Source organism: Myotis davidii, unplaced genomic scaffold (genome assembly GCF_000327345.1).
Source record: "Myotis davidii unplaced genomic scaffold, ASM32734v1 scaffold359, whole genome shotgun sequence".
Classification (NCBI taxonomy): Eukaryota; Metazoa; Chordata; class Mammalia; order Chiroptera; family Vespertilionidae; genus Myotis; species Myotis davidii.
In genome coordinates this window covers 833438-857656 of record NW_006290460.1, presented here as the reverse complement: position 1 = coordinate 857656, position 24219 = coordinate 833438, and the positions used below count along the sequence as shown (strand labels likewise).

The 24219-nt window shown below is 37.8% G+C and overlaps 1 protein-coding gene across 1 annotated transcript in view; it reads left to right on the top strand.

Moving 5' to 3' along the window:
* CFTR (cystic fibrosis transmembrane conductance regulator) overlaps window positions 1–24219 on the top strand; it is a 172911-nt gene that overhangs the window by 62019 nt on the left and 86673 nt on the right. Inside the window, 4 exon segments of the mRNA XM_015563769.1 lie at window positions 8911–9005; window positions 11875–11961; window positions 13471–14197; window positions 16882–17010. Of these exon segments, the coding sequence (XP_015419255.1) occupies window positions 8911–9005; window positions 11875–11961; window positions 13471–14197; window positions 16882–17010 (1038 nt within the window).

Sequence of the window (24219 nt, the reverse complement as noted above, 5' to 3'; positions counted from 1 at the left end):
AAGAGCTTTTGTTTTCTAAGTTGACAATAAGGTCTCCTTATGTTTCTAGCAAGGATTAATCTTCAGCCAATATTTAATATATATTTCCATATCTAGCTCTTTGTAATCATGTGTGACTTAGGTAAAAAAAATTATCTTTCCTAATAAAAGAGAACTCCAATTTTTAATTGATGAATTCATTCATGTATCTTTCCTGCTGTAGAAATTAACCGCTGTGAATATATATCACACAGAGGTACACAGGTCTTTTAAGATAACACATCCACATTTACAACAGCTATGTGCAAAAGTAGTTAATGTATTCTTTCTCTCTCTTTCCAGTACTCTCCTGGCTTTCTCACATTCTCTCCTTTCCTTCCCTCTGTCCCCCGCCCCCCCCCAACACTCTTCTCCCTTCTTCTTGCCCATTTCCTTATACATAAAGCACAGTACAGTGTTTAGTAATTATTAAACATTAATAACAATGGCATTAACTCTCTAATGATTTACTGTGAAAGACATGCTTTATTGAATGGCACAACCTCTAAAGTTCATGTTGCCCCAACCCAGCTTTTCTCCCTCCTCTCTTACCACAAATAGCTGTATTGTCAAGGTTATTCTAAAGAGTGATAAGGCAGCCATAAAACAAGGTTTATGGCATTTGCCTATCTACAAAGTCACAGGAAGTTCAAATGCACTCACCAAATATTGCAAAATCACACAGGACCATTAAATGTAATACTCCACCCTTTCTTTGATCTCTCTCTCTCTCTCTCTCTCTCTCTCTCTCTCTCTCTCTCAAATCTTAAGGTGAGGAAAAAGCAAAACAAAAACTCCCCATTGAAAAGAAGTGTGAGCACAGGACTCCCTCCTCCCCTCCCCTCCCCCTTCCCTCAATATACTAGCTCCCTGTATCACTCCTCTGTTGTATATTCAGGTCTGAGTTAATGACCTTTAAATTAACAATTTTTCTTTAACAACTCCTGGTTTGTCTGGCTTACTTGAATAATATTAGAGTGATGAAGTTAGGTGCAGTTAAAAGAGTAAAATGATAAGCATTTGTGTAAAAAGTGCATATATCATAAGGGTATATTATACACTTCTTACTAATAAAATAAGTTAATCTTTATTGCATACTTATTATAACATTACTTTGACCCTCCCTGGTACTCTTTATCTAAGTATTTTCAAGTGCTTTACAATCTAAAAGAGACCTAATGTAAGCACAGAATCCTTTGAAGTTGTTATTTGCCTCTCTGACCAGCAAATTATAAAGGAAATTAGTCAAAGAACAAGTCTCTATATGAGTAGGCATAATAATCACATGTTAAAATGCAGATTCCTGGGCTCTGTCCTAATTTTTCTGAATAAGATTAGGTGCAGCATTTTTAAAACAAGCTCCCAGGTGATTTTGAAATAATTTCTCCAGGGACTACACTTTGAGAACCAATGACCAGATACTTGATTTTATCTGTAGGTAAACTGTGCTGAGAAAATCATTAAAAATTGAAATGGCAGTGTAAGGTGGTTTTAGACAAAGGTTTTACAGGGTCTTCTTCAACAAGGAAGTTAATAGATCATGAGTTTTATAAGTTTACTAGAGGCCTAGTGCACAAAATTCGTGCACAGGTACGGTGCCTCGGCCTGGCTGGCGATTGAAGTGTGAGCATCTGATGTGGAAGGCCAGGTCCCAGCTGAACTCTGGGCCGTGGGCAGCAGCTGGGTCCATGGACCCCAGCGCACTACCCCCCCACCCCGCCTGAGTCATCGGGGCCCCGCCTAGTTCCCTCAGTGCCTGGGAGCCGGGTGGTGGCCCTGCCCCCTGCCACTGCCGCTGGTTGCCATCTGTGGGTGATCAGCAGGGCGATCAGGCCCCACTAGCACCCGCCTTGGCCTGGTGCCGCCCGCTCACCTGCTCCATCATCCCGCTGTGGTCCCGCTCTTGCCAGGGCCCATCAGGGTCAACATCACCTCCACTGCTGCCTGCTGCCAGCACCATGTCGCCGACACCCCCCATGTTCCATGCTGTCCCCTGGTGGTCAGCGCACATCATAGCAAGTGGTCGAACTCGTCAAGGGGACAATTGGCATATTAAGCTTTTATTATATAGGATGTTTGATTTATTTTAAGACAGTTTTTTTATTGAGGTATAATTGACAACATGATCATGTCAGGGGCACAACACAATCATTTGATATTCATTATATATTGCAAAATGATCGCCACAATAAAACTTAGTTTTAAAAAAATCTCAGTTAATTTTTATATAAGACATCAACTTACACCCATTATCTTAGTTCCATGTAATGATTTCTTCCAACAATTTTTATGAATAGCTCCAAAGGAACACAAGAGATGTTTCAGTGTGAGGAAAGAGAAATGGCATTTGTCTCTCTATGCAAGGCTCTAGTAGTGTTCGCCTTTAGGCTGCTTTTAAATGCATGGCAGCAAGTGGTATCATTTTGTTTTAGATCATAATTTTCATAGAAGCAACAATCTGCTGTGAAGGCTGAAAACCAACACTCTAATGTAAATATATTACCAGATTTGAGTGCTCTTAGTAATCAGCAAAGACAAATGTTTAACAGTTCATACACAACAAAGTGTTTTATGTTAAATCAAATAGAAAAGAACAAACACTAATAAAGAAATCTACAAATGTATAATAAACTAGGTGATCAGAACAAGTGCTCACATTAGCAGTAGGATATTGATGTTACACATCTGATCTTAAGATAATGGACTTAGTCACAATTCTCTTCATTCTACATCCATTATTCTGTTTCATTTCAATCTCAGTAGCTTCCTATTAACTACAATACCTGAGAGACTTGTTAAATTATTTAAGTTTGAACATTTCTTTTCATAAGTGGTTTTAGTCCAGAAGGGAGGCCAAAAACATTGGCTTAGAATATCAGATCTTTTTGAATGCAGGAATCTTTTATTTTCATGCTTTTAAAAAGTAATCTGTCTCACTAGTGTATATTTTAGATAGAAAACATTCATGTGACAACATCCCTGCTTTCTTTTTTTAAATTATAATTATAGATAATTAATGTAACTTTTTTCTTTTTTTGATATTTTATATATATTTTTTCTTTATTGATTAAGATATTACATATGTGTCCTTATTCCCCCCATTGCTCCCCCCACCTCACTCATGCCCTCACCCCCCTGGTGTCTGTGTCCATTGGTTAGGTTTAAATGCATGCATGCAAGTCCTTTGGTTGATCTTTCCCTCTTACCCCCACCCTCCCCTACCTTCCCTCTGAGGTTTTACGGTCTGATCGACGCTTCTCTGCCTCTGGATCTATTTTTGTTCATCAGTTTATGTTGCTCATTATATTCCACAAATGAGTGAGATCATGTAATATTTATCTTTCTGTGACTGGCTTATTTCACTTAGCATAATGTTCTCCAGTTCCATCCATGCTTTTGCAAATGCCTGCTTTCTTATTTGCATTGTCAGGGGCCTAGACAAACCCTTCTCACCATCATTCTTCCACAAAACCCCAAGTTTCAAACAATCACTATTATGTATGTGATATATACTTTTCCAATTCATTTCAAATAAATTATACCTATATATACACACACTTATCCACAAACAATATTTAATAGTTTTGTTTGCATGGCTTTAAAATTTATAAAAATGGTATCCTTTGTACATATCATTCTTAAGCTTACTTTCTTTGCTCCTGTTATCTCTTTGAGGTCTAGCTATGCTAGTCATATATAGAAATTTATTTCATTTTTTAAAACTGCAGTATGTGCTCAGATGTTACCTTTTCTTTTCTCGTTCTGCTACTGATGAACATTTAGATTGTTCAAAGATTTTATGGTAATAAAAATCTTTATTTTTTCTTGTAAATACTCAAGAATTTCTCTGGTGTAGAAATCTACCTGTTGAATTATGTTATATGAGGATATATATATTTCCAATTTTACTAGATACCGCCATATTGCACCTTAAAGTAATCGTGCCAATTTATACTACCACTGACTCACATTTTTATAAGCTCTCATTTTAGACAGATTTTAATTTTTGCCATTCTAATTTGTAAAAAGCCATGTCTCTCTATTTTTCTAATTTGCAGTTCCTGATTGCTGCTGAGAGTATACATCTTTCCATGTTTGGTAGCCATTCTGACTTCATATCCCTTGCCAGTTTTGGGGGGTAAGGTGTTGTGGTGGCAGTGAGATGTGCCTTACAAGCATTGTTGTAGGGCAGCCGTGGGCAAACTACGGCCCGCGCCGTTTGAAATGAATAAAACTAAAAAAAAAGAGACCGTACCCTTTTATGTAATGATGTTTACTTTGAATTTATATTAGTTCGCACAAACACTCCATCCATGCTTTTATTCCGGCCCTCCGGTCCAGTTTAAGAACCCATTGTGGCCCTCGAGTCAAAAAGTTTGCCCACCCCTGGTTGTAGGGAGTTTAATCGACCAAGGGCCCCAGTACTATGGGTGGAAATCTTTCACTCACTGAGTTTGTCTTGAGACTGCTCCTTCCACAGGCTGTTTTCCATGAGTGACTGAGTGTGGAAGAGATACAGATTTGTGTTTGAAAAACATGGAACCTACTTATTAATTAATTTGGCTTCAAGGACTCCCACATAGGTTTCGAAAACTTGCTTGTTAGGCTTCAACTACACAGTGATTTAATGTTCTCCCACCCAAGCCTTCACCCAGGGCTTGGACTTGCATTGAGGTCTGACAACCCTCCAAGCTTTCCCTGTCTCCTTCCCTATTTCCTTTTACACACATATTTTCTCTACATTTCACATTTAATTCTATCTTAGCATAGGAGGAGAGGTCTTCAAAATTCCTTGAAAAAGTTCTAAACTGATAGAAAATTGAAGATGTTTTAAGCATTAGACAAGACTTCATCTTTTAGCAATGCTTTCCTTAATCATATTTCAATGGTGTGTAAAATACCATATTCTTCTATAGCAGCGGTTCTCAACCTGTGGGTCGCGACCCCTTTGAGGTCGAACGACCCTTTCACCGGGGTTGCCTAAGACCGTTGGAAAACACATATATAATTACATATTGTTTTTGTGATTAATCACTATGCTTTAAATATGTTCAATTTGTAGCAATGAAAATACATCCTGCATATCAGATATTTACATTACGGTTCATAACAGTAGCAAAATTACAGTTATGATGTAGCAACAAAAGTAATGTTATGGTTGGGGGTCACCACAACATGAGGAACTGTATTAAAGGGTCGCGGCATTAGGAAGGTTGAGAACCACTGTTCTATAGGTATAGTAATGATCACAACTGCTCTCCAAACTTAAAAACCTAAAAAAGGAACACCCACAAACAAACCTAGAGGAACTGATAATTTACTAGCAAATTTTATTATTTGATTAAATACAAATAATCAAAATTGAAGAAAGAAGCTTGAAGAAGGTTGAGTAGTCACTACTATTGCGAAGGTGATTCAATGTCTACTAAAAGAGGCACTATCACTAGATGATTTGGTAGCTAAACTGTATCTTTTAAATAACATGCATTTCACATATTATTTAAACTACTAGAGGCCCGGTGCATGAAATTCATGCATGGGTAGGGTCCCTAGGCCTGGCCTGTGATCAGGGCTGATCGAGGCCAAGTCGATCAGGGCCAGGCCAGACAGGAGGCGACGGTCTTCGGGCCGAGTGCAGAAGGAATGGACACTGGACACTGACGCTGCTATCATCAGCGCTCTGCCACTGTGTGGTTCCACCCCTCCCCGCCTTCTCCTTCTGTCACCGCCGAACCACCCCTGGATGGGCATGTGGAGGGCTGATCAGGGCCTACCAGCCTGGGGAGAGATGGGGCACGGGAGGTTGGCTGCCAGCCCCAAAGAGGGAGCCTGCCCTCAGCCCCCCTGGGAATGGGGCTGCATCGTCACCACCCACCCTGGTTCCTCATCCCAGCTCAGGGCCTGGCCCTGATTGGGCAGTCAGGACCTGCTGGCCAGGTGGAGAAACCATGGGAGTTTTGCTGTGGGAGCACACTGACCACCAGGGAACAGCTCCTGTGTTGAGCGTCTGTCCCCTGATGTTCAGTGCACATCATAGCAACTGGTCGTTCCGATCACTTAGGCTTTTATATATATAGATACCAAACCATAGAAACAGACGGCAAGCTCTTCAGTTCATTTTCTAAAACCAAAATAGTCTTAGTACTCAAAAAAACTATGAAAAAGAAAACATAATCATATTTATGATGTAGATATTAAAATAAAATGTTATAAATAAAATATTAATACATAGCATACAGAATGATATAAAAATAATAAAATATGACCAAGCAAAATTTATGATAAGAAAGTAAGGGTGCATCAATGTAAAGAAATATATAAATAAAATATAATTTGTTATATTGACAAAGAGGAAAACCAAATAAAAGGTCAGTAAATGTTAAAAGAGTCTCACGTAAAATTCAGCAGTCATTTCTTTTTTTAAATTAATTAAAAAAAAATTTTCAGCAGTCATTTCTAATAAAAAATCATAGTACAAATAGAAGGAAACTTCATAAATACAGTATTTTATAGGTAACATTCTAAAGTAAACATTTTAAATGGCAAGAAGTTAATGCCATTTATCTATAAGTAGGAACAATATTAAATATTCATGATGAGATTGTTCACCTAAAAAAAAAAAACAACCCAAGGGATTCTAGCAAAAAGTAAAGAGACAAACAAAAAACAAAAGTCTGCTAGAAGTAATGAGGGAATATAAGATGCATGGATCATAGTTAAGCATACAAAAATAATTAGCTTTTCTCTAGACTAGCAGCAACTGTCTCGAAATGGAAATAGAAAGTTATTTAATTTGCAATAGTAGAAAATCATAAAATACTAAGGATATTAGTGGGAATGTAAATTGGTGCAGCCACTATGGCAAATACCATAGAAGTTCCTCAAAAATTGCAAATAGAACTACCATATGACCCAGCAATTTCACTTCTGGGTATTTATTTGAAGGAAATGAAATCACTATCTCAAAAAGATACCTGCACCCTCAGATTCATTGCAGCATTATTTATAATAGCCAATACATGTAAACAACCTAAGTATCCATCAACAGATGAGAGGATAAAGAAAATGTGGTATATATACACATATATACAAATATTATTCAGCCACAAAAAAACAACAACAACAACAACAAAAAAAAACAAGAAGGAAATCCTGCCATTTGCAAAACCATGGATGGACCTTGAGGGCATTGTGATAAATGAAGTAAGTCAGACAGATATATTCTGTATGATCTCACTTATGTATGGAATCTTAAAAAAAACACCTGAACTCATAGATATGAAGAAAAGATTGATGGTTGCCAGAGTAAGGAGTGGGGGTTATCCTACTGCATCGCCTCCAACATGACGTCATTTTTAACATCAGGCCTTTTGTCACCCAGCTCAGAATTATTGACAATAAGAGTTCCTTGGGGGCAGTGGTTAGAATGGCTTCAACCTATTGGAGCTGCGAAATAGTTTTTAAAATAAATGATCACTGTTAGTTTGCCTCCTTTGTGAGTTTAGAGTTTTGTAGTAAGCATTTGACAATTTAAATATAAAAAAATGTTGGCAACTCAAAGGAGATGGTGGATTGCTTCTGGATTGTCAAAGGGAAAGGAGAAGTAGGATAGAAGTGTATTTTTGTAAAGGGAGAGAGAAGAAGGTAGTAGCAAGAGAAAAGAGCAGATTTTTGAAGATGGAAAGGGAAAAGGGAGAGAACTTTTTTGAATTAAAGAGAGAGTAGTACCTATTTGACTCTTCTCATCCTTCATATCTCAGGCTGAGCCCCATCTCTTTCAGAAAGTCTTCTAGTATTTTCTGTCTATTATATAGATACTTCTGTCACCTGTACAACTAATCTGTAGGTTAATTGTGTACTATTTTATGACCAATATTAAAATGGTTAATGAAAACTTTTGGATGTTATTTAGTATCCTTCAGGAGTCAGACTATTTTTTTTTTAATATATTTTATTGATTTTTTACAGAGAGGAAGGGAGAGAGATAGAGAGCTAGAAACATCGATGAGAGAGAAACATCTATCAGCTGCCTCCTGCACATCTCCTACCGGGGATATGCCCGCAACCAAGGCACATGCCCTTGACCGGAATCGAACCCGGGACCTTTCAGTCCGCAGGCCGAAGCTCTATCCACTGAGCCACGCCGGTCTCGGCATGAGTCAGACTATTTCTGATAAATTCTAAACTTCTTTTACGATGCCTAGCATGGTTGTTGCCACAGAAAGTTTATCATCTGGGAGAAAGGATGATGCAATCCATGTGGAAGGAGGGTGACAGGAGAGGCAGAGAGGGTGGAGAGGTCACAGGAATGAGATGTTGGGTGGATGAGTCGGTGAGAGAAGTTTGGAAAGGAGTTGCCTTGTACCCAGGACTACCCACTAAATACGGTTAGATACGGCAGTGGTGGGGGAGGGGAGGCGGGAGGATGTGGGGGGGAAGGGTAGGGGTATGTAAGTAACATTCATTTAGTTTCTCTTATTGAGAGTTTTATTCAGTTTTGGAGATTCCATTATAACAGTGTATTTAAATCGGAAGGAAGTGCACTTGAGCACATTAATAGCACTTAGGTTTATATAATGGCCCATGGATGATATACACACATATTTACATACCCATAAATATACATAGGCTTTACTTTTTTATATTTTCCAATTATTATTATTATTTATGTTCATTAATGGTATTTAAAAAATTAAACAAAAATTTATTTATCAAAATCAGCAATGTTTTGACCAATTGAAGTGGATTTAAAATAATCAAGATGCAGTGTTCAAAATTCAATTGTAGCTAAAGCAATAGAGTGATATATGACTACCTTTGAAGGAAAAGGGACCTTTCGAATGCAGATCCAGCACTAACAATTCCATTCTTACTTTCTACTTTGGATAATAGGACATCTCCAAGTTTGCAGAGAAAGACAATGTAGTTCTTGGAGAAGGTGGAATCACACTGAGTGGAGGGCAGCGAGCAAGAATCTCCTTGGCAAGGTGAATATCGGATTATTGGTCCAGTAAGCATTTGCTGTAAATGTCATGCGTGTAGAAATTATAGATACGTCTCTATTTTTATATTCTGTTTTGGAATTGAACAGTGTTTGGGATCTTATGACTAGCTGGTTAAGAATCACCTGTAAGAAGTATTGATCATGATATAGTATTCATATCTGATAAAAATGCATGCAGTTACTTTGGTGTGTGTATATTTGATTACCTTATGGTATGTTTTACTACAAAGGAAAACTCTGGGATTCTGCATAACACAAGGAGAGATATGATGGAAACTTTTTGTGAAGTCCATCACACAGTTCCCTGACCACCTCCATCCCACAATGAACACACCTGCTCTAGGCTTCTGTTCATGCTTCTTAGTTTAGATAAATGTATATTTTCAAAATTTTCAACATGATTCTCATAACAAGAATAGCAAGGCAAATGATATCACTTGGTTTAAAGTCTGTAATTTTTAAAGACAAATAAGACAAGCACATCGAACACTGTGGTGGGTAGTTCCATTAGTAGAGACATTATTGGTCTAACTAACCAGTGGTTCCCAACCTTCTGGCCCTTTAAATACAGTTCCTCATGTTGTGACCCAACCATAAAATTATTTTGTTGCTACTTCATAACTATAATGTTGCTACTGTTATGAATCATAATGTAAATATCTGATATGCAGGATGGTCTTAGGCGACCCCTGTGAAAGGGTCGTTCGACTGCCAAAGGGGTCGCGACCCACAGGTTGAGAGCCGCTGGTCTAAGCATTTTGAGCTGTCAAAGGGAGAACTACGTTCTGTTAATTTCTATCAAGTTGAAAGTGTTGTGGTAAAACCGTCATGTTCAATTTAAAAAATTATTGGTGATATGGGATGTCAAACATTCCTCCAGTTATATTAGAACAAAATTCTTCTTACTGTGTTGCAAGAGTTGTTAACAAATCATTGATTTACTGATATTTTGACTCCTTTCCTTACTTGTTTTTCCTGCTTTTAAATGCTGACACAGAAAACTAACTCACTGAACACCTGCAAATGCCTAGTAATGTTCTAAGTGGTGTGTGTGTGTGTGTGTGTGTGTGTGTGTGTGTGTGTGTGTGTGTGATTTTACTTAATCCCTATATCACCTTGGAAAGATAGGGATTGTTCTTCCATTTTATGAAAGAAATAATGAGATAATTGAAGCTGTTATATATTAACTTGCTAAAAGCCATATAGGGAAATGGTGGAGTTACAATTTGAACTAGGTCCTCTTGATTCTACATAAGTGCTAGGAAGGCCTGGGGCGGGTGTGGGAGTGGGGTTGAGGGGGATCAATGGGGGAAAAGGGGGGACATCTGTAATACTTCCAACAATAAAGATAAATTTTTAAAAATTATGCCTTGATCTTGGGATTACAATTAAAAAAATAAGTTAATAGGTATGAATAATACACAGAAAAGATAAGGGCCTCTAAATAAAATGGGATTTGATTAACTAACCTGTGGACCCAAGTAAGACTTATCCCAAACATTCCATTTTATCCTTAGATAAGACATGCTATGGGGCTTCTAGACATTCAACATACAATGGACTTTGTATTTACCAGTTTAAGATTTGGTTTTATTGTAAGGTATACACAGTTTGAAGTACTACAGAAATAATTATTTTTATTTTTATTGGAATGTGTCCTGTGTTGTCCAGTTTTTGATGATGAATACATCATTAATATATTAGGGAGTGCAAACAGGAAGCCTGGCTCCTGCTGGTGCAGTATGGGAATAAACTCGCCTTTATTTAAAAACAAGCCGAAATTCAATAATAATAATAATAATAATAAAATAAATAAAAAATATATGTCATAGGTGTAAAGGAGAGAGAGAAGTATGAAGTGGGGAAAGGAAGACCTGGAGGGTATATTTTGATGGAGGTCTTTTACGTAGTTCTCTTGCATTTTGTCTTCAAAAATAACTTACACTGCAATGGTTGTTTTAGATTTTACTTTGACTTTGGGCAATTTCTGTGTTTTGTCTTAGAAATCTGCTGATTGAATACAATTTTCTTTTCACAGAAAGTACCCAGAACTATACATGATTTCTATGTGGTTGGGGTGGGGGTATGGTTACTAACAACCACACCTGAAAATTTTAAGTGTTATGAAGAAATTATCTCATTCCCATTAACATGGGACTATATCTCCATTTTATTACTGTGCTATGATCAACTTAATGAAGAATTTACTTGCTCATAATATTTTATTTTTTAACTTAAAAAGTAAAAAAAATGGACAGACATTTTTACTGTGAATTATTCATTCTTTTCTTGTTTGGAATTTTTATGAATATGGTACAGTGGCTGAGACTATAAGGAATAAAAAGTGTACCAATTATATAGCCACAATAGTACTGCTACCAATTTGCTGTAGCAGTCAACACCAAAAAAGCATTAAAAAGAAATAGTTTCACATAAGTGCTACAATTTAGTTGCTGTCTCTGATATTTTAGAGGATTGAGACCGTCCATTTTATTATTTTCCCCCCACCACAATGCAAAATATTTTATGGCAGGAACTGTGTAATTTTTATCAATTGTATTCCCAGCATATAGCACTGTGCTTTGCTCTAGTTACATTCTATTGTTAGAAGGCGTTCTTATTATTTTTTCTATTTAAGCTAATGTTTTAAATTGTATGGTATGGTGTGATTCAGTTTGTAACTTTTGCTGGTTAATGTCACTTACTTCAGCAAAACCATGTTAGCAATTCTTGGAGTGTTGTGAAAAGCCATAAAAATCATATATAATTTATTTTTCTTCATTTAAAATCATCTACACTAAGTGACATGGGATTATAGAGGAAATCTAAATTGGTTTTCATTTTCTTTTCAGAGCAGTATACAAAGATGCTGACTTGTACCTATTAGACTCTCCTTTTGGGTACCTAGATGTTTTAACAGAAAAAGAAATCTTTGAAAGGTATGTTCTTTGAATAGCATAATGCTCATGCTAAAAGACGTAGAAAGGTGACTATACTACCATGGACTGCTTATTATTCCTTGAGAAATGTGTCCACCATTGTGACCCTATGAAAGAATGCAACATAGCACTTACTCAAATCTCATTTTCTCTTTGCAGCCAATATTCAATATCATTTCCATGAAAACCTCTAACCACCTCATGCTAAAACAGTTTCTTCCTTGCTATTACTCGAATAGTCGCTGTCTATGTCATTTTTACAGTATTATTGTAATATTATTTTAATTGGTTATTATACTGAATCTTTTTACTTGCTTTTTTGTGTTAGTATTTTATTCTATCCCCCCCTTGGATAGTAAACTTATTAGGGAAGAAAACGAGCTGAATTGTTTCATGTTAATGTAAGTGAATGCCCAGACTATGCATCCACCTCAGTGTCTCCTTCACAACCTTGTCCTCAGTCACACAGGCTTGGGATTTACATTTCATTGTAGCTCCTAGTAGGGCTCAGAGTGTGCAAAGTTCCAGAGAAAAAGTTAGTTATCTGACTGGATTTCTAAGCTTCAAACTGATTTCATAGACTATGAAGTAGTTTATTTATGAGAATTATCATGATACTCTTCTAGAAATAAAGATTTTAAGCGAAAAGGATATAGATCTATGTGTGTATAAAATGGCAGCATTATTCCTGGAAGCATCTTTCCTAGAATTTAGTTGAATTTAATACCTAACATACTATTTTTACAATACTATGACTATGATAAATAACTTCTTATCCATATAAACTTTGCTAGCCATGTAGTATATTAGAGTACCCTCTAGAATTATGTCTCCTTCTATACAATATGAAATGTTTTAATGCCTAAAAGGAGTTTGTCTCCTTTAGATGATTCTGTTTTGGATTTAGTTCTAGGTTAAAGGGAACTTTTATTAGAGGAGGGTCAATTCATTATTTAACTCTTAGGTTTGTCATTGTTGTTGATTTAACAATTAAGATTAATCTTAATATAAACTTTTGAGAACTAAATTGGTGGTCAACTTAAAACATAAAAGGAAATTAATAAAAAATGTAAAGAACAGGAAAGCTCTGAAATGTCAGAAGATACATAGAAATATACACCTCCCCCTCAGGAATCTTAAAGGTCATCTAACAATTCTGTCAGTTTCTAGATGAATGAATCATGACCCAGAGGTTAACCAATTTGCTCAAACTCAAATATTTATTTAATATATATATTTAATTTCATTTTAGGTCTCTTAACCCTCAACTTTACAATATAGCATACTATAATAATTCAGTAATACAGTATTTCATGCTATAGTAACTCAAAAGGCACCAAATTAATTAGTATTGGGTATTTACTTTTAGAATTATTTTAAGTATAATAACATTGTATTATAGAGGTTTTATATAAGAATACCTTAATAAAATCTTTAAATGAAATACATATTGTATTGTAATAAAGAGTTCATAAAATTGACATCTTATATTTTTTTATATTCTTAAAGCTGTGTCTGTAAGTTGATGGCTAACAAAACTAGGATTTTGGTCACTTCTAAAATGGAACATTTAAAGAAAGCTGACAAAATATTAATTCTTCATGAAGGTAGCAGCTATTTTTATGGGACGTTTTCTGAATTACAAAGTCTACGGCCTGACTTCAGTTCAAAGCTCATGGGATATGATTATTTTGACCAGTTTAGTGCAGAGAGAAGAAATTCAATCCTAACGGAGACTTTACGGCGTTTCTCACTAGAAGGAGATGCTGCCATCCCCAGGAATGAAACCAAAAAACAGTCTTTTAAACAGACTGGAGAGTTTGGTGAAAATAGGAAGAACTCTATTCTCAATCCAATCAGCTCCTTTAGAAAGTTTTCCATTGCACAGAAGACTCCATTACAAATGAATGGCATAGAAGAAGATTCGGAAGCGCCTTCAGAGAGAAGGCTGTCCTTAGTTCCGGACTCCGAGCAGGGGGAGGCCATCCTGCCTCGCAGCAATGTGATGAACACTGGTCCCACCTTTCAGCGGCGACGGAGGCAGTCCGTTCTGAACCTGATGACACGCTCCTCAGTGAACCAAGGTCAAAGCATTCACCGAGCCCCAGCAGCATCCACACGAAAAATGTCCCTGGCCCCTCAGGGGAACTTAACTGAAATGGATATATATTCAAGGCGTTTATCTCAAGATAGTGGCTTGGAAATGAGTGAAGAAATTAATGAAGAAGATTTAAAGGTGTGTATAAATTATTAGTGTTTTGTTGTTTATTTATTTGCCACAGAGTACAACTGAATGCATATTAGTATGTCACAAAACTTACTCAAATTATGGCTTTAGCATGAAGTTTATCTTAAGACTCTGGAAGTGCAAAGTTCATAATTATGTAAGCAAAAGAATCAACTTAAATGTGTAAAGAATCAACTATTTCCTTTTGCAATGGACATATCTTTTCTAATAAAACATATTATCAAAGCAAGGGCTAGTGTTGGGTTTACTAGGCCAGTAGTAATCATTGTTATAAATTAGAATAATCAGAAATTATTAAAAATTATTATAAAACTGCTTTATTACTACCTTAAAACCTCAGTGGGAAGAGATGGAGTATAAACAAATATATAATCAGATAATAGCAGTAGTTTAGAGAGGAAGGAATATTTTTGTATGTAAGGTATATATAGTTATAATCTCTTAACAGAACTACTTATATTGTCATTTATATATCAATCATACCTGAATTAGTTAGTGTGAGCTTTTCTATCTGTTAATATATTTTTATTGATTTCAGAGAGGAATGGAGAGGAAGAGAGAGATAGAAACATCAATGATGAGAGAGAATCATTGATTGGCTGACTCCTGCACACTCCCTACTGGGGATTGAGCCCACAACCCAGACATGTGCCTTTGACTGGAAAAGATGAGAGAGAATCATTGATAGGCCGCCTCCTGCATGCCCTCTACTGGGGATGGAGCCCGCAACCTGAGCATGTGCCCTTGACTAGAATCAAACCTGGGACCTTCCCGTCTCCAGTGCTCTATCCACTGAGCCAAAATGGCTAGGGTCGTTTTTATCTTTTAAATTGGATTTCTAGACAGGTTTCTTTTTAAAAAAAAAAAAAGGTGTATGAAACTTAATGTATACTAGCACCAACCTTTAGACAAAAAGTCTAAAGGTTGGTGCTAGTATACTTTAAGTATTTTATCCTTTAAGTTTTAAAGGATAAAATACTTTTATTTTAAAAACTAGAGGCCTGGTGCATGACATTCATGCACTTTGGCGGGGGAGAGGGGGAGAGGTTCCTTCAGCCTGGCCTGCACCCTCTCGCAATCCGGGACACCTCAGGGCATGTCCGCCTGCCAGCTTAGGCCTGTTCCCCCGAGGGGAGTGCAAGGCGTGGGCCTAAGCCAGCAGTTGGACATCCCCCGAGGTGTCCTTAGTGCTGCCGTGGAGTCAGAAGAGGCTCCCACCACTGCCGCTGCTCTCGCCAGCCATGAGCTCGGCTTCTGGCTTAGCGGCGCTCCCCCTGTAGGAGCACACGGACCACCAGGGGGCAACTCCTGCATTGAACGTCTGCCCCCTGGTGGTCAGTGCGCACCATAGCAGCTGGTTGTTCTGCTGTTCAGTCGACTTGCATATTAGGGTTTTATTATATAGGATAGGAAGCAATACAAGTGGAGGGGTTTTGTTTAATATTTACTAGAAAAATTTCTTAAGTGCCTTGGATGAAACAGGCAGCATTGTGATGAGTTGATATGTTTACTAGCACAGATCAATTAAGGCTAGTATGACCGTTGGCAATCACAGATCATTTCACACTTCTGGGCCAAGGTCTTCTTCTTTGTGAAATGAAAGAACACAATAGATTATCTCTAAGATACATACTTTCAGCATTTCTATAATTTTTATAAAAGGTTTCCTAAAGGATAATTTATCTATGTGGTTTTAATATCAGTTTGAATGAATTTCTCAACCCTGAGCCCATAAATTTAGTTGTAAAGAATGATTTCTTTGATTAATACCTAGTTATTACTTATTGATTGCTCTTAGTAATGGGGACTAAGCATATACTTGGTCCCCATTACTGCCCTAGAACGTACCTATCATTATCCTCGTTTTCAAAGAAGGAAAGTGAACTTTAGAAATGTTCAGCTGCCAAATTCAAGCAGCATCTAGGAAGTCAACGTGGAGTCCAGATTCAAAGCCAGGTTTATTTGATTCCAAAAATCTTCATACCTAACAGTGGGCTATGTTCCAATTTCTTTGGAACCCCTTCTTTGAAGTATTAGCGCTTTTCCCGTGAATTTTGTTGACTTCATGAGGACCAAAAGTATCCTTTTCCTTTGAACTATCTACAATCACTCTTTTTCAAATTTTTGAAATGCATCTACATAGGACAAATCAAAACTTCTAGGGAGTACACTGAGGAGTAGAATTATGTAATTAAAATAATAGTTGGAAGGAGAGATAATACTAGTCTACTGGGAAATATAGAAACATCAGTTGCCCTTAGGTCGATGTCCACAGCTAGTCAAGTTTCAAAGTGTATTTGTCCATGGACCCACTTAAGAAATAAATTAAGGAGAGCTCTGGGAAGCTTCAGCTTGATGGTACTGTTCATTTGGTTAAAGGTGTGACACTGGAAGCATTAAAATGGTGAAGTTATCCAAAAATAATAGTTACATAATCAGTGGTATGCTTTCAGAATTTTGAAGAATTTCAGTGTTTCTCATTTTTCAAAAAGCTGTGTTGTTCCAATGGACATTATACTGGCTGTGGAGTGATTTGTATTTGTTGAAATTCACTTAGCTTCAAATAGTAATATTTTTTTTTACAGATTCAAAATAAAACCACAAAAGACCCAAGTCATAGGTGATATAAAACTGTATAGTCTCATTGTAATGACCATGATTCTTTTCTTCAGGAGTGCTTTTTTGATGATGTGGAGGGCATACCAACAGTGACTACATGGAACACATACCTCAGATATATTACTGTCCACAAGAGCTTAGTTTTTGTGCTAATTTGGTGCTTCATTATTTTTCTGGCTGAGGTAAGAATTTTCTGCTATAAAATGTCACTGTGATTTAAAGTTAAAATAAGAATAGTTTGGAAGGATACATGCATATATATATGTACACATGTATAAATGTATATACATAATGCAAGTGCATATGTATATGTGTAACTTTATACTATACTAGAGGCCCAATATATGAATTCATACATGGTGGGGTCCCTCTGGGTGGCCTGCAGGGATCGGGCCACAACCCACAGTCCAATGCCACCTGCAGCTCCAACCTGCCTCTCCCACTCATCCCGGCCCCACTGTGCCTGCTGTGGACTCGCATTCAATCAGTCCCCATCACGCTGCCACAGCAGCACTCGCCAGCCATGAGCCCTGTGTCTGGAGCCCTCCCAAAAGGAGTGGCCTGCGGGATTGGGCTGAAACTGGCTCTCCAACATCCCCTGAGGGATCCCAGATTGCGAGAGGGCTCAAACCAGACTGAGGGACCCCATCGGTGCACGATCAGGCCTGGGAGGGGCAGGGGAGGGCTCCAGGCTGTGTCCAGCCCATTTAACTCAGTCCTGATTGGCCGGACCCCAGCAGCAAGCTAACCTACTGGTCAGAGCATCTGCCCCCTGGAGGTCAGTGCACATCATAGCGACTGTACACCAGTTGACTGTCTGCTCCCTTGGGTTCAGTGAATGTCATAACAAGCAGTTGAGCAGCCTTAGTATATCATTAGCATATTACACTTTGATTCGTTGTTCGGCCATTCAGCCTGTTTGCATATTACCCCTTTATTATATAGGGTAATGGTAGATATAGTTTCATATAGATATTTTATTATTTCATATATACCATATAAAATAGACACATATCTTCTATATAAAGAGTTTTTATTAGATAGGTTCAGAAATTCAAAGTAGAATGCCCTTATATGGGTTGAAATGAAACACTGAAAAAGTCATTCTGTACTAAATTTTAAATTCATTTGACTCCAGATATTGTATTATTAAATATGCAAGTGATGAATCACCACCTTTAAACGACTTTCTTCAAAAATGAAATAAAAAAATATTCGTGGCCTAGTAATCTTTGTAAACAATCCTTTCAGAGATTTGGATTACTCACTTACTTAAACAGTATTTTTGTGTTCAGCGTCACCATTGCAGTGTTTTCTGATTTGAGAAAGGGGGCAAGTGGAACTCAGCACCAGCCAAGAACTTACCATCAGGGAATTTGGGATCTGTTTTGCTGTCTTCTTATTTATCAAGATAAAATGGAAACCCAGATTTTTCTATAAAATGTTACCCTTTTTGCCCTAGCCAGTTTGGCTCAGTTGGCTAGAGCATCGGCCTGCAGATGGAAGGATCTCAAGTTCAATTCCAGTCAGGGGCACATGCCTGGCTTGCAGGCTTGATCCCCAGTGTGGGGTGTGCAGGAGGCAGCCAATCAATGATTTTCTCTCATCATTGATGTTTCTGTCTCTCCTTCCCTTTCCCTTCCTCTCTGAAACCAATAAAAATATATTACAAAAAAGGTTACCAGTTTTATTTTTAATGTATTTTTTAATGTTACTGTTTTTAAACGTGGGCAGTCAATGAAATAAAAACAAAACACTACATGGCCACAACAAAACACACCTATGGATTGGATTCAGCCTGGAAGGACTACTTACTGTAGATAGTTATTCCAGAGGACAAACATCTGGGTGTGTCCTAATACACAATCTAAATCTAAGAGGAAGGCCCAGGCTGCTCTCAAGGAGAAAGGAGCAGAAGAGCTGACTCTCCTGAGGCTACGTAAATGGATACATAATTGAAACCAAACTGATGACCACATGTTTGTCCTATTGCTAGGCTGTTCCTAACCTCATTTAAGAAGTCTATATAAAATAGCATCACTCCTCTGTGACCGTGTGAGATAGTGTTAAATATCTAAAGGTGTGTCACAAAAAGTTGTCCACACTACTTCACCTCTAAACTATTGGTTTCCGATTGAATTTGGGTTCTGAGGATAGCTCTCTTGCCATACTACTATTTTGAATTAACCAACCAAATGAAGGCTTGCTATGAGACACTGAATAGCATAGTGCCAACTCTGGAATCAGACTGAGCTGGCTGTGAATTCTAACTCTGTCTTATTAAAACTATGAGACTCATCCAGTGTGTTGACCTCCTTGAGCTCAGTTTCCTTATCCAGAAAATGGAGGTGGTAATAGTACCAACTTCATAGGCCATTTTTGTGGGTTAAGAGATATCTTGAGTAGGGCTTGGCACATATTGAGCAATGCTTGTTCTCATTAATATCCTTAAGGTTATGTTATCATTATAAAGCTCAAGATAGTTTGAGGTGAACAAGTCCATAACACAGACATAATGAAAGTTTCAGTAATTCCTTTTATACTTTAACAAAAATATGGGTTGGGTAATTTGACACTCGTACATGAGTAATAAAAATTGCATTGGAATATACTTTAAGTTTACCTCATTAATCTCTGCCAGTCTTGCCAAATGACCAACATTAAAGTGCATAAAACTGTGCTACATTTACTCTCAAACGAGCTCTTTGTAATTGCTAATGTTTTGAACCTTTGCGTTGACAGATCACATTTCTTGATTGTTTTTAATTTATAGTGTCATGTAAGAAAAAATGGTCCTAACTGAAGTGGTGGTGACTTATGTTAATTTACAGGACCTTTGTCCCATGCAACCCAATAGAGTTGAATATATACATCTTCCAAAATGATATAAAATTTATTAATTAGTTATTGACCATTGAGCTGCTGCACATGTGTACAATATTATTAGCTCAGTTAATCAAGAAGATAGTGGTCCTTTGTCTTTGTGTTAGAAACTAAATAACAACAGAAGATGCAAATGCTGTATAACTACCCATTATTAGTTGAGCTCTCAAAATTATTGTAAAAAATGTCTTTTTAATTGGCAAAACAGTTGATAATGCCATTTTGTAAGCAAGAAACAATATAGTAAATGATAAGCCTCTGTGGCCAATATCTTGGAAGCATTGCCAATTAACTGGCTGTCATAATTTTTTAAAATATGTTTTTATTGATTTCAGAAAAGAAGGGAGAGGGAGAGAGAGAGAGAAACATCAACGATGAGAGAAAATCACTGATTGGCTGCCTCCTGCACGCCCCATACTGGGGATCTAGCCCTTAACCCAGGCATGTGTCCTGGCTGGGAATTGAACCATGACCTCCTGTTTCATAGGTCAATGCTCAACCCCTAAACCACACCAGCAGGGCTGGCACTCATAATTTTGAATGAAAAAACATGGTGATAGTAGACAAATAGTAATTGTTTTAATTATGCACAAAATTATGCAGCTAAACAAATAATTTTCACTGATGTTCACAATTCTGGTACCTTATTTGAATCAAAACTTACATAGTTTAAAATTTTTTTTATTTAGATCCTTTCTCTTTTTTTTAAATTAAATCTTTATTGTTCATATTATTACAGTTTTTCCTCTTTTTCCCCCCATAGCTCCCCTCCACCTGGTTCCCACACCACCCTCCGCCCTCACCCCGCCCCCCACTGTCCTCATCCATAGGTGCACGATTTTTGTTCAGTATCTTCCCGCATCCCCCACACCTTTTCCCCTCCCCCCAAGAATAGTCAGTCCACTCCCTTTCTATGCCCCTGATTCGATTATACTCACCAGTTTATTCTGTTCATCAGATTATTTATTCACTTGATTTTTAGATTCACTTGTTGATAGATTTGTATTTGTTGTTCATAATTTGTATCTTGACCTTTTTCTTCTTCCTCCTCTTCTTAAAGGATACCTTTCAGCATTTCATGTAATACTGGTTTGGTGGTGATGAACTCCTTTAGCTTTTTCTTATCTGTGAAGCTCACTAGATTTCGTGAGGGTCTCATTAAGTTTATCAGTGGTTTCTAGAAAATTCTTGAAAAACCTTAAAAGTGTGGTTTTGAACTCTATATTCAGTAGTTTGCATTGCTGCATTGCTTTCATGTGTCTCCTGTTTCTTCGTCTCTGCATTTTTTTATGCTTTGCTGTGTCGATAGAGTGGCTTTCTGTGCTAGGTGTCCTATAGGGTCCAGTGGCTCAGCCTCCCCGATTACCTGAGGTGGACACTCTTGGTGCACCCCCTTGTGGGCTTTGTGCATAGTCTTGTTGTAGTTAAGCCTTTATTGTTGTAGGTATTCCTGGGAGGAATAGACCTCCAGGCCAATTGGCTGGGAGAGTCAGCTGTGTCTATGGTGGGAGAACTGTGCTGAAGACACCCTTATGAGGCAACACTTGCTTCAGTGGGGCTTTGGTGCTCACTGAGTCTGCCCCCTGAGTGTGTCCTTTACGGATCCAAGGAACGGCAATCTGGATGTTCCCACTCTGACCACCGGGCACACTGGCTCCTGGATCTCTAAGGAGGTGCTAATCTAGCCTCTGCCTGAGGCTATCCAGCAGGAGCCAGCTGTGAAGCAATGCGAGCTGCTGTGGTGCCTTGGGCCAGCTGCAGTTTGTTAGGTAATTATCAGATTGCAAAGGGCCAGGCCTTTCATATGGAAAAGCCTCCATTCATGGCTTGGTTTGGCCAGGTCCAGGTCCCAGGGGATCAATAGGGTGGAGTTAGCAGTTGAGCTGCTCTCAGTCCTGCCGTCAGAGTCCCCGCTTCTCAGTGTCCCGGCAATCGCTGCAGTCACCTCCGAGAGAAAGCTGCCCTCGAGTTCCAGCCAATGCCAAACAGTCCAGTTTCTCCCGTATGAGTCTGGGTCCCCAGAGACTCGCCCAGAACTGGAGCTCAGAGCTTGAGACTCCCTCCTGATTGAAAAAGACAACTGTGTCCTCAGCCACCAGCCCTCTCCGCATGCGCCTCCATACCTTACTTCCGCACCACACCTCCTCTGAGTCTCGATATGCTTTTCTCTTTCCTTCTAGTTGTAGAATTTCAACTCAGCCAGCCTTCCTGTGGTTCTGGATGATGTCCATTCCATCTTTTAGTTGTATTTTTGAAGTGGTTGTGCGAGGCAGCAATCTCCGGTGTTTCCCTATGTCGCCATCTTGGTTTTTTTCTAAGCTCCTTTCTTGATAGCCGTGTTCCTCTTTCTCATTACCTTTGAAATATCTCATCAGTGCTTTGGAAGATAGTTTAGTTCTTTTAAACATTGTTTAGAGCCTCATGCTCATCATGATCAGAGAACTTAAATAAAGGTTAAAATATATTTCTTGGTGAAAGTGATTTAGTTTTAGTTTTCATAGGGGCTGTACTTTAATTTAGATTTTATTATATACAGTAGGTTCAATAAGCTTATCTTTTACAGTACTGAATACCTAGACTTTTAAAAAATTTTCAAAGTGATACACTAAAAATATTAGTTTGGTCTGTTCAGTTTATTGCCCCTTAGCAGTAGCATATCATTTTGCTAAGTGTCAGTCTACCATTATACTTTTGTACCATTTTTCAGACTACAGAATAATATCTTCTGTAAGTTCTGAGATATTGGCACCAAGGATGTAGGCTATAAAATTTTTATGTTGGTGTTTCTAGTGTTCCTGCTTGGCATCATTGACTAGATAGAGAGAAAAATGCAAATAATAGATTAGGAGGCAATTATCAGATTGGTTATTGAGCATTGAGCTGCTGCACATGTGTACGATATTATTAGCTCCTTTTATACCAGCAGTTATTGTTGTTGGTTGGAGTATCCAGAAAAGTCCTGTGCAGTGCTTTCATTCTGTGATTTTTAAGAAATGTGTCAGAGAACTGCTATATTTATTCTTTTATGATTTTCCTTCTGTCTGTTAATCAGGAATCCCTGGCTAGCTTGGACATGTAATATGCTCCCATAATACCACTGCTGCTATTGATCAACAGTCATCCTTTTAAGGCAGCTTTACTTAAATTGGGTCTCAGTTTTAGGACATGATTTGACCTATGAAGCACTAAAATCATGTGTTAAGTCATGACAAGGTGTCACTTTACTATCGCTTTCTGTCATTCACTCAACCTTTAACTCATTCAACACATACTTTTGTAGTCCCTCAATATGCCAGACACAATGTTTTGTACTATGCGTATAGTGAAGAACTAAACAAAGCATACAGATGGAGCACATGAATGTACTTAGGTTTATAATGTTAAAAGAACATATATAATGCTGTGTTCCTTTGGTAAAACTCAAAATGTGAATAGTGTTTTCATAGGTATTCATTTAACACAGATCTCATTTCATGACTTTGGAGGTCATTCTGAATTCTGTACATGTACAAAGCTTGTGGGATAAATTGGATTTTGATTCTTTATCTTTTTAATATATATATATATTGATTAATATATATTGATCAATAATATATATATTATTGATTTTTTACAGAGAGGAAGGGAAAGGGATAGAGAGTTAGAAACATTGATGAGAGAGAAACATCGATCAGCTGCCTCCTGAACACCTCCTACTGGGGATGTGCCCACAACCAAGGTACATGCCCTTGAGCGTAATCGAACCTGGGACCCCTCAGTCTGCAGGCCAACACTCTGTCCACTGAGGCAAACCCGTTAAGGCTTGGTTCTTTATCTTTACATAACATGTCACCTTCATTTTTTAATGTGTTTTCTATATGATCATTGTATATTTTCTCTCTGTTGACATCTGTAAGTATATTTTAAATTATTCTCTTATCCATTACTTTACTTACATATTTACCGAATACCGACTGTTTACTAAGTATTGTGCTAGGCATTGAGGATGTAATGTTAAAGAGGGCAATTGACTTCTCTCTGCTTTTATAAAGTACTTTCTGAGGGAGGAGAGAAATACTAAATACATTTTGATGGAAATAATTACAGAACATGATAAGCACTAGGAGGAAATAGATTGCTATAACATAAAGGTGGGAAAAGGTGGGTGGAGAGGGAGGCCATTCTGAGGAAATGACATTCACTGATACCCAAATGATAAGAAGATTCAGACATACAAACACCGGGGTAAATGCAAAGGTCTTTGAAGAGTTTGGTAAATCATGGAAACTGAGAGGAGGCTAGTGTAATTGGGGGGTGGGAGAGAGAAGCAAGCAATATGTGATGATGTAGAAAAGTAGGCCAGAACTGGACTCCCGGGACCCCTGACTATCTTAAAAAGGTTACGTTTTTTTTTTTTAATTTTTTTTTTTTTTCCAAAGGGTATTAATATTTGGTCCTTTTTTTCCCCCGCCCTAGACAGTCCCCTAGCCTCCCCTATTCCCCAGTGTCTTATGTCCATTGGTTATGCT